Genomic DNA, 15658 nt, shown 5'->3' on the forward strand with positions numbered 1-15658 from the left:
AAGCAGGCTTATTTGCCTAGTTGTGTATCTTTTCTGAGTATCTGCTCAAATCCTGTGTCAGTTTCAAAATTGGAATTTATGTGGCCAGAGAGATAATACTCATATGGTCCCGTGAGCCACTGCCAGGACTGAGCCCTGAGTTCAGAATTAGGAGTAACCCCTTAGCATCAAGTATGTGTGGACCCAAACTCAAAACTTGAAACATTTAAAAGTTCAAAATTGAGTTATATTCCATTGTATTTACACCAAACATTATTTGTTTATTTTTGCGCCTCATCAGGCAGAGCTCAGGGGTTACTCTGCTGGGTTTGGGGAACCATATGTGGTACTAGGGACTGATCCTGGATCAACTATGTGCAAGTCAAGCATCCTTCCACATAAACTACTGCTCCGGACTCCATATAAAAAATTATATATTATGAATGTAAGTCTGTTATGAGGTATACAATTTGCTAATATTTAATATTTTTCCATTCTGTGGATTTTGTTTTTAGTTGAGTGTGTGTGTGTGTGTGTGTGTGTTGGAGGGCCATACTATGCTGGCCACGTGTGCTAAGCATGTCTGTGTTTGTGTTTATGTCTTGTGTGTGTTTTGCTGGAACTCAAACCCAGGGCTTCACACATGCAGAACATGGGCCCTGCTACTTTTTCCCTCCCACTTTCTTTTCTTTTTCTTTCTTTCTGTCTTTCTTTCTTTCTTTCTCTTCCTTTCTCTTTCTTTCTTTCTTTCTTCCTTTTTTTCTTTCTTTCTTTTCTCTAACTTTATTTTTCTTTCCCAAGATGGTTTTTGCTCTCTGGGTCCCTTGCATTCCCATGTGAATATCAGGATTTTTTAGTCAATGTCTGGAAAATATGCAACTGGGATTTTGATAGGAGTCATGTTAAATATGCAGCTCTCATTAGAAAGTTATTGTCCCTCTTAATATTGTCATCCATTCGTGTGAAATGTCTTTCCAAGTATTTAGGCTTCCTTTAATTGCTTTCAATATGTTCTGCAGTGCCTGTATATTGGATTCTTATCTCAACACACATTAATTGCCAAAGTGAAGTTACTGTGAAAAACAAGAGTCGTCCTTAAAATATCTGACCAGGAATTGTTAGATTGAGCTGTGTACTGATACACCAGTCTCTGGTGGAGCGGCTCTGCCCCAGGAACTCAGGTTTTTTTCAGGATCTTTCAGCACATTGTTCTAGTTCAAGCAGTTACATCTGAGTGATAGAGAATGTTGGCATTGTGTTTTGCAAAAAGAAGGAACTCCTTTTCGCACAGCACAGTGCAGCAAGAAGCAGTGACTTGGAGGCAACTTTGCAGGTGTGAGTGTCACTCTGTGCACAGCAAATGCTGTTCTGGATCATGTGGGCACACCTAGCTCCAGGGCGCAGATGAATGGAGGCTCTCACAGGACCTCCGTGCTCCCGGCTCAGTCTCTGCTTCCTTGCTTCCCTTATGTCTAAAGGCCACACTCAGTGGCATCCCAGAGCTACTAAGGCTACACCCAGCAGTACTTGGAGGGCCATGCTCTGCCCAGGGCTCAACTCAATGCCATGCATACTAAGCATGAACTCCACCATTTGAGTGATCTCCCTGTCCTCCTGCTCCCGCCTGCTGCAAAAATTCTTAACACCAGAAGAAAGAGAGAAATAGACTTGGGGAGGAGACAGTGACCATCCAGTGACCACTCTGAACTTTACCTTTCTCCAGGGGAGACCATGACTCCTCAGCCACTTGATCAGTTGCTGCTTCCTGTATTCCTGCTCATCTCTTCTGCCAGCTTGGCTGTGGAACCTTTAGGTTTTAGTGTCACCCACTCCAAGGATTTCTGCTGCTACCTTAATTTGGATAGAGTTGTTTCTGGGGTGCATACACTTTTTTTGTCGGAAGGGAAAGCCCAGGAATCTGATGAAGAGTCTCGTCATGGGGACAGAACTGTTAGGGAAGGAAGGGCAATACCAGTACCAGGGATTGTTCATCATAGAAGGTGGCAGAACCTGTCAACTTGTACCCAGAGTGTCCTCGAGGACAAACTTTGAGGTCTTGTCCTGAAGCCACAGATCCTGAAAGCAGGCTTGAGATGTTACTGTACTCTCTGGAGGGAGGAGCTTGGAAGCAGATTCCAAGTCAACTGCACTTGGGATGAGGCAGCTTGCAGATGGTCACAGGGTCTGTTGCTACTTTAGTTTGGTGGATGAATGTGGTTTGAAAAGAGTCCACCGTGCTCCCTTCCAGCTTTCTTAGCATCCATGCTACAGCATTTCCTTTGAGAACACTATTATTGAAACCACTAAAGGGGCCTTTGATCCCTCCCTCCTCAAGACGTTCATCTAAGTGGCTGCAGATGATCTTGCTCCTTTCCTGGAGAAAACAAATGTGTCCGTGACGGCATGTCTAATGCAGTTACTGGTACAGATTGTGACAGGCTAGACTGTGTCAAAGACTGCATCTTAAAAAAAAAAAGTTTTACTCAAGCATTGTGAATTACAAAGTTATTTGTAGTTGGATTTTGACATACAATGTGCCATCACCGCCCCACCACCAGTGTCAGCTTCCTTCCACCAGTGTTCCCGAGTGCACTCTCCTCCCACCCCTACTTCCCAGCCCCAGCCTGCCCTCTTGACAGGCACCTTTTGGTTATTAAAGTTCGGGTCTCATGATTTCAGTGTTGTTGCCTGTGGTTTGGAAATCTAGCTGTACCATTTCTTAACACCACCCATGTCCCTGAATCCCCTTGACCCCTGCCCTCGTTGCGTCTCTTCTCTAATCACCTATCTTCCTCACAAGATTCCCCCACAGAGGTCCTGTGATTTCCATTTACAGATGAGGTAACCGAGACATAGAGGACTTAAATCATAGCCGGCTCAGGTGGTAGTGGTAAATCTGGGATTAGAACTTGTTATGTGTCTCCTTGGCCAGAAATCATTGATGTCAGCTCCAGAATCTGGGCTGATCTGGTTACCGAGAGCAGGAGCCCATTCAAGGAAGACCGTCTGGGTCACATCTCAGAGAGGACTTGGGCATGTCAGAACTGACAGTTGGACCCAGCACTGCCGCAGAACTAGCCACTCCGATGCTTATCCTTACTGTGTACTGCGAAGCAGCCCTCCCCACTCTACCCCTGCCACACAGCGTGAAGATCTGTGCCTCTGGCTGTGGTTAATTATTGACACCAGGTGAATTCCTGAGGGTTGAAGTTTGGCAGTCGAAATCACCTGGGAAACTCCAGCAGCCCTGGGCACTGGTGGCAGTCTGGTCCAGCCACAGGGGCACCCTGGGGCAGTGTTCTAGTTAAGCTGGTCTTCCAGGCTGCTTGTATATGGTCTTGAAGGGGCCTCTTGTCCTTCCCAAAGCTCTGGGTGGACATCAAAGGTAGGAGACACCCAAGATGAATTCATTATCTGGGGCAGGCTCTTGTCTCTTAGTTGTGGAAGATTGGAAGCAAGGGAGTTGGCCAGACCCACACAATTTTACTGGAAGGGGGATGAAAAGAGAGAAAACAGGGAGGAGACTTCCCAAGAGGGAAGGGATCGATCCCAGAGTGGGTTGCCAGTGAAGAGAGACTGTTTCCCCTTAGATGTATCGGAAAATAGGCAGACACAGGACATGTCTCACAGACAATACAGACACAGACAGACTAGGTAGCCCAGTAGTTTTTATCTTTTTGTTAATCCCAGGACAGACAGATGCTAAAACAGACAGGTAAAATGGAGACAGAGTAGACAAGTGGGGCTCCCTTTATCTTTTTGTAGGGGAGGACAAAAAACATTAAAATATATGGGCTGGAGCGATAGTACAGCAGGTAGGGTGTTTGCCTTGCATGTGGCCAACCTGGGTTTGATCCTCGGCTTCCTATATGGTCCTCCAAGCACCACCAGGAGTAATTCCTGAGTACAGAGCCAGGAGTAACCCTTGAGTATCACTGGATGTGACCCAAAAAACAAACAAACAAAACATGAAAAAAAATTACATATGGTTATCAGGCCTTTTGTCTGGCCTGGCCCTGAGACATTCCATTTATTTCATCTTCAAGAAATTTCTTCTTTCCTTAATTTTTTTTTGGCTTGGTTGGTGTTCCCCATATTTCCTATATCAAATTGAGTCCTCCTCCATCTATCCCTGGGGTTCAGAACCATCTACTTTGGTTTCCCAGTTCCCTTATTGGACTTGCTTCTCTACTAATGGCATATCAAGACTTTACCTACCTTCTGTTAGAGTAATTAGAGGAGCCTTTACAGAGGGATTCTGTGGCAGGGTGTGGCATCGCTGGAAAAGTTTCTCCTCTGAATGCTGGGCTGGGGTGGTGTGTGCCTCAGCAGGGCTCCCTCTCCCAGGACCTTGGCAACTGCCCCTGTTTCTCTCCAGAAATAGTCTCACGTTCTTATGTCAGATGCTCTCCTGTGGAAAAGACACAGCCATCAGCAGGCATTTTTGCATGAGGAGAGGCCCTCTTGTCTAATCCTTGGATCTCTCTGTGGGGGGAGGGAGGGTTCTATCTGCCTGTCTTAGGTGCCTAGAGAAGGATGGGTCAATGGGTCGAAGTTCTGTCCCTTCTCTTTGTCATCACGACCTCCGAAGGCAAGAAGGCAGATGATTGGCTGGGGGTGGGACTGGAGTGGTTCCTCCTGGGCTGCGTCCTCTGCAGGGGGGCTGAAGTATCCCTGTTGCGCACCCAGGGCTCTGTCAATAGGCGGATGTGAAGGTACAGACAAGACGTGTGTGTGTGTGTGTGTGTGTGTGTGTGTGTGTGTGTGTGTGTGTGTGTTGGGGGGGGCGTCTGAAACACTTCCATCTCTCCACATCGTGAGGGAGCAGACACTAGTGACACTAGTGGTTTGTGCCTCCAGGGAAGAAAGGAGCGCATTGAGACCGTGGGTTTTTGTTCCTGGGGTGTAGGTGGGTGCTGAGATGAGAATTGCCCCAGCCTAAGAATCTTAGCAGCGGTGCTGACCTGAGGGCAGCTGCCAAGCCTGGCCACTACCCAGCCACTTTGACTTTGAGTCATGTAACTTTGGCAGGAAGTTTTCATTGTTTTCTTTTAGGGCACCTAGCAGTGCTCATGGTTTACACCTGGCTTTGTACTCTAAGGGATAACTCCTTAAGGACTGGGGAGACCATATGTAATGTGAGGGATCAGACCCCAATTGACTGCATGCAGGGCAAGCGCCTTCCCCACTATACTGTCGTTCCAGCCCAATGGCAAGAAGTTTTGTAGTAAAATTCTTGATGGCATGTAGGGATTATCCGAGGTACTAAGGGTAGCCTACAGGAGCATCTAACCATGTACTCATTCCCACACCCACCAACGCGCCCACTCTCAAGGCCTCAGGCTGAAATTGAATTCTTTGTTAAGACAAGACCTGACCAGCAGCTGTCAGCTGGATATTTCTCCTGTCAAAGTACACAGAAATGTTCATACAGTTTTCCAAAACGGCTAGACCAGTCAGCATTGCAACCAGCAACGAACGAGAGTCCCTTTCTCCCCATATCCACACCAACACTGGTTGTTCTTGTTGTTTTTGATGGGTGCAAGTCTCTGTAGTGTGCAATGATATCTCATTGTTGTTTTAATTTGCATCTCCCTGATGAATAGTGATATAAAGTACTTTTTCATGTGCCTTTTGTCCATTTGCATTTATTCTTTGAGGAAGTTTCTGTTCATCTCTCTGCCCATTTTTTAATGGGTTTGGATTTTTTTTTCTTGTACAGTTGTAGAGTCACCTTATGTATCTTGGATATTAATCCCTTATTGGATGAGTGTTGGGCAAATAATTTTTCCCATTCTGTGGGCTGTCTTTATATTCTGGTCATTGTTTCCTTTGAGATGCAGAAGCTTCTTAGTTTTTTGGTTTTTTTTTTAAACCTGAATTCTTTTTTTTTATTATTTAATTTTTATTAGTGAAACACCATGAGGTACAGTTGTAGACTTACAAATTTTTATGCTTGGGTTTCAAGTATACAATGATCAAATACCCATCCCACCACCAGTGCCCATTTTCCACCACCACGGGTCCCAGTATCCCTCCCACCCCAAAACCCCCCACCCCACCCTGCCTCTGTGGCAGGGCATTCCCTTTTGTTCTCTCTCTCCTTTTGGGTGTTGTGGTTTGCAAAAGAGGCATTGGGTGGCAATTCCATTTGTTTATCTTTACATCCACTATCTTGGTCAGTGGTGTTTCATCCTGGAGGATGCCTTTAGCTACAGTGTCATGGAGAGTTCTGCCTTTGTTTTTCTTTATTATTACAGATTCAGGAAATAACCCAAGTGCCTAAGAACAGATGAGTGGATAAAGAAACTATGTTACATTACATTTACACAATGGAATACTATGCAGCTATTAGGAAAAATGAAGTCATGAAATTTGTTTATACATGCATGGACCTGGAGAGTATCATTTGTGTGAAATGAATCAGAGGGATAGGGACAGACACAGAATGATTACACTCATTTGCAGGATATGAAAAAAAAAACCCATACTATGAGAATAATACCCAAAGACAATAGAAACGAGGGGCAGGACTGGTCCATGGTAGGAAGCTTTCCACAAAGTGAGGGCGCAGGGTGTGTATGGGGGACACATGAAACTGAGGGTAGGACAAAGAAGGGACCACTAAGATCAAATAATTGGCAATGATCACTCTGGACAAGAGCTGAGTGCTTAAAGGAGGAACAGTGATATGCATCATACCCTTCCAGTAACAGTATTGCCAGCCACAGTGCCTAAGTGCTGAGGGGGAGTGGGGGAGGGAGGGGGGAGGGAGGGAGGAGGGAGGGAGGGAGGGCAGGAGGGCAGGAGGGAGGAGAGAGAGCAAGGAGAGAGAGGTGTCTGTTATAGAGGCAGGCTGGAGTTGCCGGAGGGAAACTGGGTACATTGGTGGTGGGAAACATACACGGATGAAGGAATGGGTGTTGGAACAGTGTATGACTGAAACTCAATCATGAACAACTTTGTAACTGAGTATCTCATAGCAATCCATTCTGTGTGTGCACACCAATTTTTCTTTTTTAAAGCACACAGAGAAAATGGTAGTATTTGGAAGTGGTCACAGAGACAGACCAGCCATCTTAGGTCCCGTGTGTGGGGTCCCCTGGGGTGGCCTGACACTGACACTGGTTGGCATGTGGCTCTTTGGAACCCTGCCAGCCACTTGAGTGTGTTTGAGGGCCAGCCCAGGCCTCTGTGTGTGCTAATCCCCTCTCTGGGGCGCTGGCTCTTCCCTCATGTGGCAGGGCCACCCTGAGCCCTGCTTCCACTCTGCTCTGGTTTGGGGGACTAGATCACACCCTCGTCGTGTCTGTGTTGTGACTCATCTAGCTACATATTTCTCCCCACCCTGCTCCTTGCCAGGCCAGGGATCAAACCCAAGAGCTTGCTCTGCAGGGCATATGCTATACCACTGACCCACAGCCAGCTCCTCTCTCTGTTTCCTATTGCTCTTTCCCATTTTTTTTTCTTTTTGGGTCACACCCAGCAATGCACAGGGGTTACTTCTGGCTCTGCATTCAGGAATTAACTCCTGGCAGTGCTCAGGGGACCATGTGGGATGCTGGGAATTGAACCCGGGTCGCCCGCATATAAGGCAAATGCCCTACCCGCTGTGGTATTGCTCCAGCCCCCATGTTGCCCTTTCTCTTAACCTCTCTGTAAGATCTTTTTTTCCCCTACTTGTGTCCCAGTGCCCGGCATTGAGCTTGTTGCTTAGGAAATTTTCAATAGAAGTTTAATGTGAACACGATGTGGTGCCTTTGAAACAGTTCTTGAAAGACAAGATTTTTAGCAAGCAGAGAAATGTCAGAACATTCAAGAGAAAAAAAAGAAATGAGAGTTAATCCAAGAACAACCATGATTTATTCCCTCTGTGCCCTCAGTTTATACCAACATACCTATTAAACTTGATTTTTCTATCTGCAAAATGAGGGTTCTAACCGGGTTTGTTGTGAGGACTCAAGAGAATGTTTATAAATGCCTCAGCATCCCTTTGTTCACTAGACACCATGATAAAATAACCACTGGGCTTGCTGCCATATTATGCAGCTTTTGGTTGTTCACTGCCGGTGAGGTTTGAGGTTTGCAGTGAAGCTTCAAGGAGCGCCACTATTCCGACTGTTCGTACCCTCTTTGTTTCTGGCCCTGATTTTTTCCTCAGGGGGTGGAATACTCATGCTTTTGTCTGCTCCTGTGAATTATAGAATAATTGTCATACTGAGTTTCATATTCCACATTCTCCCTCACGAGATCTGTGCAGCCTGCAGAGGAGAGAGGGGGCCCCTGAGCCCTCCCAGCTGCCGCACTGCTTTGGGTCTCCCCAACAGCTCCCTGAGTTACACAGAGGTCCCTGATCAGAACTTGCTCACTAGTCAACCTAGTGAACACTGAAAGAATCCTGTAGAAGAGCAAAGCCTTTGTCTGGTGCAGTTAACTCCTTGCATGGCTTAAATATGACTGTGACTAAAATTGAAGTTCTAGTTTTCTTTCTTCCTTCCTTCTTTCTTTCTTTCTTTCTTTCTTTCTTTCTTTCGTCTTTCTTTCCTTCTTTCTTTCTTTCTTTCTTTCTTTCTTTTGTTCTTCCTTCCTTTCTTCTTTTCTTTCTTCTTTTTAGGTCATACCTGATGATGCTCAGGGGTTACTCCAGGCTCAAAACCGAGGAATTATGCTGGCTGTACACAAGGGACCATATGGGATGCCAGGAATTAAACCTGGGTTAGCAGTATACAAGGCAAAAGCCTCGCCTGCTATACCATCACCCTGGCCCATCTTTCTTTCTTTTTTAAAGAACTGTCAGAGTCTTCACAGTTACCAAAACCATGCGTAAATGACTAGGGAGTGGAGATGGGTTTTTGAGCTACACCAACTATGCTCAGGGCTTATTCCTGGCAGTGCATGAGGGACCCTGTGGAGTTCCAGGGATCAAACCAGATCAGCCACATACTTGGCAGAACCCCTCTATTATCTCTCCAGCCCCCTGAAGTTTTCTTAAAACAAAACAAAAAAGGTATATACTTGGGAGCTGCCTCTTCCCTTGGCTTATGACATTATGAACAAGAGCAGAATAGCTGTGGCTGCAGATCCCTGGCTTGAACACGTGTTTAATACCATGGCAGCCCGTGAGCTTGGTAGTGTTACTGCATTTGGCAAAGGGCCGGAGAACTTGGGAAATGAGGCTGAAGCCCAGAGCCCCTGCTCCCAGAGGTGTCAGCTGGAGCTCCTTTCATGTCAGTCAGGCTCTTGGCAGATCTGATTTGTTAGTCTCCCTACCTGTTGGGGTGCTGGGCATGGCCTCACCTGCTCTCTCAGTGAAGTTGCGCCGGTGGTTCATTACTTCTCTCTTCTTCCTCTCCTTAGCTATGGGGTGCTGCTTTGGGAGCTACTCACTGGGGAGGTGCCCTTCCGAGGAATCGATGGCTTAGCAGTGGCTTATGGAGTGGCCATGAACAAACTGGCCCTTCCCATCCCTTCTACCTGCCCAGAACCTTTTGCCAAACTCATGGAAGGTAAGTGGCCCCCGGCCTGAAGCAAAGTAAAGACCGTTTACTGACCTACCAGCTCTTAGTCTATTTGGGGCAGTTGTGCAGAACCAGCTACTAAAAGAGAAGATCAGGTTATTGGTCACCCCACGGGGAACGCCTGTGAGCACTGAAAGAGCCTCCTCCAGGTGCCTCTTCATCCTGCCACACTGATATCTCAGAAAGGTCCCCTCTGTCCACCCACACCAAGGCTGTAGAGCTGAGTCAGTAAAGTCTACTGCCCAGTTTTCCCAAATACTGTTTTCTAGTATGAAACAAGAAAGTAGAGCATCTTCTATTTCCAATGTCTCAGTGCATTGCACATGGAAATGAAGGAAATCGGTAAAGAATGCAGTGCCAAAAGGTACCTGATCCACTTTTGCAAATGAGAACCCCAAAGCCCCTAGGGGTAGCCACTTCATTTAGTTAGTGACTGAGCAGAGAGGAGAAAGAACTCACTTCTCTCAGCTCTCTCTCCAGTCCCCTTTCTCTTTGCCTTCCAGTCAGCCTTTAGGGGTGGTGGCTGCAGTCACTCCCTTATTGATCCAAATCAATAAACCTGAGGTGCAGTTGCTTATTGCCAGAACTATGTCCTGCAGTCGCTAGGACATTGTGAATTGCCCCTGTCCCAAGGATTTTCTTTCTTTTTCTTTTTTTTTGTATTATTGTTGGGAGCCACACCTGGCTGTGCTTGGGGGCTACTCCCAGCTTGCAACTTGGGGGTTGCCCCGGGCCTTGCTCACGGGACCACGTATGGTGGTGGGGATGGACCCCAGGCTTTCTGCATGCCGAACATGAGCTCCAGCCCTTTGAGCTGTCTGCCCTGGCCTGGACTTGCTTTGTTTGTGCTGAATCAATAGTCAGGATTGGCTGGATGAAAGTAGATCCTCTGCTTTCCATTTCTAGTTCCACTCTTTCGGTGGCAGCTTGCTTGACTTCCCAAGTCCCGTTTGAGGTGACCTAAATCCCAATCTGTTTCATAAAGGAGAAAAGGAAAGATTTCTTATGGTTTGAGAGGTCCCATGGTCGCCTGCATGCTGCGTTTGCATCTGACCGTTCATTCTCTCTGCTCACATGTTCCACACAGATTGCTGGAATCCTGACCCCCATTCCCGACCATCCTTCACGAATATCCTAGACCAGCTCACTACCATTGAGGAGTCTGGTTTTTTTGAAATGCCCAAGGATTCCTTCCACTGCCTGCAGGATGATTGGAAACATGAGATTCAGGAGATGTTTGACCAGCTCAGGGCCAAGGAAAAGGTAAGAAGAGACTAGGATAAGGCCCTTGTTGAACCAGAGGGCCTTTCCCCACTCCGGCCCCTGGGCTGATTCCCACATGAGTTTCTCCCTGCGTGGTTTGCTCTGTGAGGCACTTCCCTTGACTGTGTCCCCCTCTCATTCAGAGGTGGGATCTCCATGTCTCGCGTGTGTTGTACAGTGGGACCTGCTTGACTTCCTTTGAGGATGTGGCAAGAGAAAGGAGGAGGAGCCTTGGGGACCTGTCTCTTCTCCCAGGGCCCCTGCCTTAGCATTCACAGAAGAGGGCCAGTGGGGCAGTCACAGCAGCAGCTGCCCAGCCCTGCCCACTGAAAAAATGAGAAGGTTCTAGAAAAGAGAAAAGGTTCCGGGGTGGGTTGGCACCTGGTAGAGGGATCCTTCAACCTGGAGAACAAGTATCAGAATACCCTATTTGTGTCTGTTCGTAAAAGAATCAGAAATAGCATTTGAGCTAGAAATAACCTCAGGTTTGAAATGGTGGGCAGTTGGGGGGAGGGACGTTTTTCATGTTTTTTTGTGAGGACTCTAACCCTCAACCAGTGAGAGAGTTCAGAGATTCTTCGCCCATTAGGTATCTGCTTTTTTTTTTTTTTTTTTTTGTCTTGGTAGCCCTTCTCTCTGGACACCCTGGTGTCTGGATGATGGCCAGTGTCCGAGTGAGGAGGCCAATCAGAGACAGGAGTGTCGCTCATCCTATAAGGGTGGGGCAGGGACTGGGGCTATAACTGGGACCATGACTCAGTTTCTCTTCTTCCCTGCTCCCCACCATAGGAGTGTGGGACACAGCAGGTTGATACTTAGAGCTAAAGTTGGGTAGAGAGATAGCTCAAAGGGCTGGAGCAGGTACAGGGTCCTGGGTTCATTTCTCTAGCATCACTCAGCTTCCTGATCATTGCCAGGTGTGACCCTGGTGACCCCCACTATCCAGCAGCACTGGAGAGGTACTCAGCCCCCACAAAATGAACTTAGTAGCCAAATTATATATGTCTTTATGACTTCAAAGCTCTTTCCTTTGCAAGAGCTGATAAAGGGGCAAAAGAGGTAGTACAGTGCTTAGGGCGCAAGCCTTGCACGCAGGTGATCCAGGCTCCATCTCTGGCACCACATACGGTCCCCTGAGCACCTCCAGATGTATCCCCATCTCCTAAGAAAAATAAAACAATGGAGACCTTGATGTTATGGTGATTAGCATAGCTGCCTTCCCCCCAAATAAGGATCTGATGTGATCTTTTCATCCAGGTTTTCATTCCTAAGGTCTTAGAGTACTGGCACTAACATCTAAAGTGGATGTTGGGTTTTTTTTTTTATCTCAAAACTCATATACATGAAGAAGTAGAATCATAAGCCTAAGTCATTTAATTAGAATCATCTTCTTTTCAGTGTATTACTATTTCTCAAAACAAAAAACTTAAAAAAATAAATAAATTATTTCTGGAGCTAATTTTAAGGTATTAAACTTCTTCATGCAACACCACAGTTCTGCAAGCTACCGAGAGTATCTCGCCCACACCACAAAGCCTAGCAAGCTACCCGTGAGGTATTCAATATGCCAAATACAGTAACAACAAATCTCACATTGGAGACATTACTGGGCCGGCTCGAGCAAATCGATGAACAACAGGAGGACAGTGCAGTGCAGTGCTACCACAGTTCTAAACACAGCATTTTCCATCAAGTCACTAAGCACTGTGCTGGGGTGAGACTGAATTTATGTGAAATCCAGGGAACCTCAGAAGGAGCAAGGGGTGAATCTATACTGACCACTAAATGGAAGGAGAAAAAGATGATTTCTATGACGAATGCTTTCTTTGCCTTCTGGTTTGAGGGTCACATCTGGAAGTATAGCCCAAGGGGGCTGTACCGGGCTCTGTGCTTGGAGTTGTTTGCAGTGGTGCTCAGGAGACCGTCCCGTGAAGGGATTGAACCTACTCCTCCTGCATGCTGAGCTGTTGGGCTTCATCCCTGGTTCTCTAGGATTAATGATGCGCCAAAGAGAGGAGACCTTCTATTTGGTTTTTGTTTTGGGGGCCACACCCAGTGGCACTCAGGGGCCGTTCTTGGTGATTCATAGAGACTCTGGGTACTAGCAATTCAGTCTGGGACTCCTGTATGTAAAGCAGGTGCTCCCGCCCTCTGAGCTCTCTCCCCGTACATTAATCTCTTGGTAGATCGCTAAGTCTCTGGCTCTTCCTTATGATGAAATTAAAAAGTACAAGTCAGGAAGAAAAATCAAAGATGGGTTTTGTCAGTAGGTAGTTACCAGGAAAAGTCAAACTCGTTCTCACAGTACTTGATATTTGTAGCACATGTATTATGCGTTATGCCATTTTAAAGCCATGCATATTCTTACATAATCTTGATGTCGGTTACTAGTTATCCGATATAACACAAGCCTGTGATGTCAGTACAGTTCACCACATTTTGTATCTGATTCCCCTAATAAGTTGCCTAGAGGCTACTGTTCAGCCATTTGTTCCAAAGTCCTTGCTATGCTGTGCTGCCTCTCTATTAAAACTCGGGTAGTTGGGCTCAGTAAGGGAGAGTGCGATGGAAAAAGAACTTTCTCTGTGGAGATTCCTCTTAAATCACTGAATGTGGAAGATATGGTTTGTCTACTGTGAAGTCGATCCCCAGATAAGTGTTTCACAGAAGGAGACTGACTCTGTTGGGGGTCCTCCAACAACTCGATGCTGTAGGGCAGCCCTCTTCAGACTCCAAGACTCAGCTCACTCCTCAGCGGTCTTCATTCTGCTGTTTGTAGGTCCTGTGAGCATGGATTGGTGACTGGATTGCTGTTTGAGTACCTGAAATGAAGGGACGTCAACCCAAGTCTTCCATGAGATGAAGGGCAGGCAGGGCAGGAGGGTTCTGAAAAGCTAACAGTAACTTCAGCCCTTGTGCCTTTGATGTTTAGCACTTCAATGGACCAAACAAGGGTATTCTTGCTTGTTCTTCCATGTTTGTTGCTTTTGTTTTTCTTCTGATGGAAAAAGAAAAAAAAAAAACCAACAAAGTAGTAGGTAGGTAGGACAAGGGAACCAAAGATTTGAGTTATATACAACAATGAATCTTGGGGGCTTTATTTCGCCATAGAAGTTCACAAGTTCAAGCTCGTCTCAGACACTTGACGTGCATCTGTGCTCCCATAAAGAACTGCGTTTATGAAAGTGTCTTCTATCTACTCCTTACTTTGCATTCATGTATTCACTGACTCAACAGTTACTCAATAACTTCTGAGCATCTGCCACAGACCAGACAGTTTTCAAGGTGCTAATCCTCCCTCGTTTCTCTCCTTCTCTATCACTTTGGTGACTATTTTGATAGTCTCCTGGGATCGGGGGTGGGGGGAGAACAAGTTGAATGAAAATTTCTAAACATCAGATTTTTATTCCCATCTTGTCTCTGTTCTCTCTCTCCCTGCCACTCAGCTTCTCCCAGGCTGTTTCTAGCTCTAGATTTCCTCTCCACAGTAATTGGTCCTAGTCCAGAATGACATCTTATGAGGGATCATCTCATGGCTGCATTTAAAGTTTCAACCACAAAAGCATTGCTCTGGCTGTTTGTCAAAGAACCTCCCCCCACCCATTTTCAGACAAGATTCTCTCAGGTTGATGACATAAAAGCTTCTTAAATTTTATTTCCTCCACCTGCCACCCTCTTTTCATCCCAGACCTGGGATAACCAGAGTTAACAGTTTAGATTCCAGATTTTCCCATTGGAGTCACATGCTTTGTCCTCTTGGCTGTTTTTTCTCTTCTGTTTCCTAATTATGTATCCTCCAGCCTGGTGAAGGGGACTCAGTACTGGATTTGTTTACAAGTTCATGCAAGAGGAAAAGCATCCTCATGCAGGCAAGAGGTTCTGCCCTCATGCAGGACAGAAGGGAGCAATCTGGTGAGGATAAGGGTTCCAGATGGCACATTATCCCAGTTCTACCCCTCCAGCCTTCTGGCTCCAACTCTCCTGTGGACCAGTGTCACCGCTGCCCTTGAGCTGCTCCAGAGACGTGTCCTGCTCTGAGGTTCATCCTTCCTTTTCATTGAACAGTTCCAAGGGTGTGTGATACAGCAGCAGCAAGTTTGGTTCCAGGGTGAGCACTTGGCAAAGCCTGCAGGAAATGTTCCCTGTCCTCTTTGCCGTGTGGTCACAAGCCTTCCCTGGCAAAGACTTGTCCTTTGCCGTCAGATGAGAGTTCAAACCTCTTGCCTTGGTAGATTCACTCACTCTGTAAACACATCGAGGCCTCATACCTCACCTGCCTTCTCAGTAGCCACCCTGGAAATCTATTTATGCCTGTTTAAATGTTAAGTTATGCCTGAAGCATGATTCATTTATAGCAGACATGCTTGAAGGTAGATCACATTTTGTTGGCTCTGTTTTGCTTGGTTTTTTTAATCCTTTATGAGGTGGGGTGGAATATAATCAAGCCGGTGGTGTAAAATTCAAATGCCTGCTTGTGTCTTCTGCCCAAGCCCTCATTTCCCCATAGTCATGGGCAGGTTCATTTGTTTATTTGGAAGTTGGGAGGCCTCCCAAGCAGTTGTTCAGGAGACCTGGAGTGGGGTGGGGGTTGGGGGGGCGGCATTGGTAGCTGAGCCAACCTGATCAGCAGTTCAATGCAAGACTTGAGAATGCGGCGCTTCTCTGGCCTCGTGGATGCTGGCATTTCCTAGGCAGCCCTGGCAGTGTTGGAGGTCTACAAGGCCATACTTGGCAATGCTCAGAGTGGGAGGGTGGGGCATGTAGCCAAGTCAAGCTCAGGCAAGGTCCCTCAAAAGCAATTTTCACCGGTCCTGAAGGAACATCTGGGTTCCCCTTGTCTCTGGCACTTGGCCTTTAGCCTTAGTTACTCTCGTGATGTCCTCAGGTGGCTGTTGTGA

General features: G+C 46.6%; 1 protein-coding gene across 1 annotated transcript in view; it reads left to right on the forward strand.

The window, feature by feature from the left end:
• The window catches only part of MAP3K9 (mitogen-activated protein kinase kinase kinase 9), an 83341-nt gene that overhangs the window by 54611 nt on the left and 13072 nt on the right, over positions 1 to 15658 (forward strand). Inside the window, exons 4-5 of the mRNA XM_056133546.1 lie at positions 9337 to 9485; positions 10585 to 10760. Of these exons, the coding sequence (XP_055989521.1) occupies positions 9337 to 9485; positions 10585 to 10760 (325 nt within the window). The remainder of the gene's footprint in view (positions 1 to 9336; positions 9486 to 10584; positions 10761 to 15658) is intronic.

The sequence above is a fragment of the Sorex fumeus genome, unplaced genomic scaffold (assembly GCF_029834395.1).
Source record: "Sorex fumeus unplaced genomic scaffold, SorFum_2.1 ptg000098l, whole genome shotgun sequence".
Lineage (NCBI taxonomy): Eukaryota > Metazoa > Chordata > Mammalia > Eulipotyphla > Soricidae > Sorex > Sorex fumeus.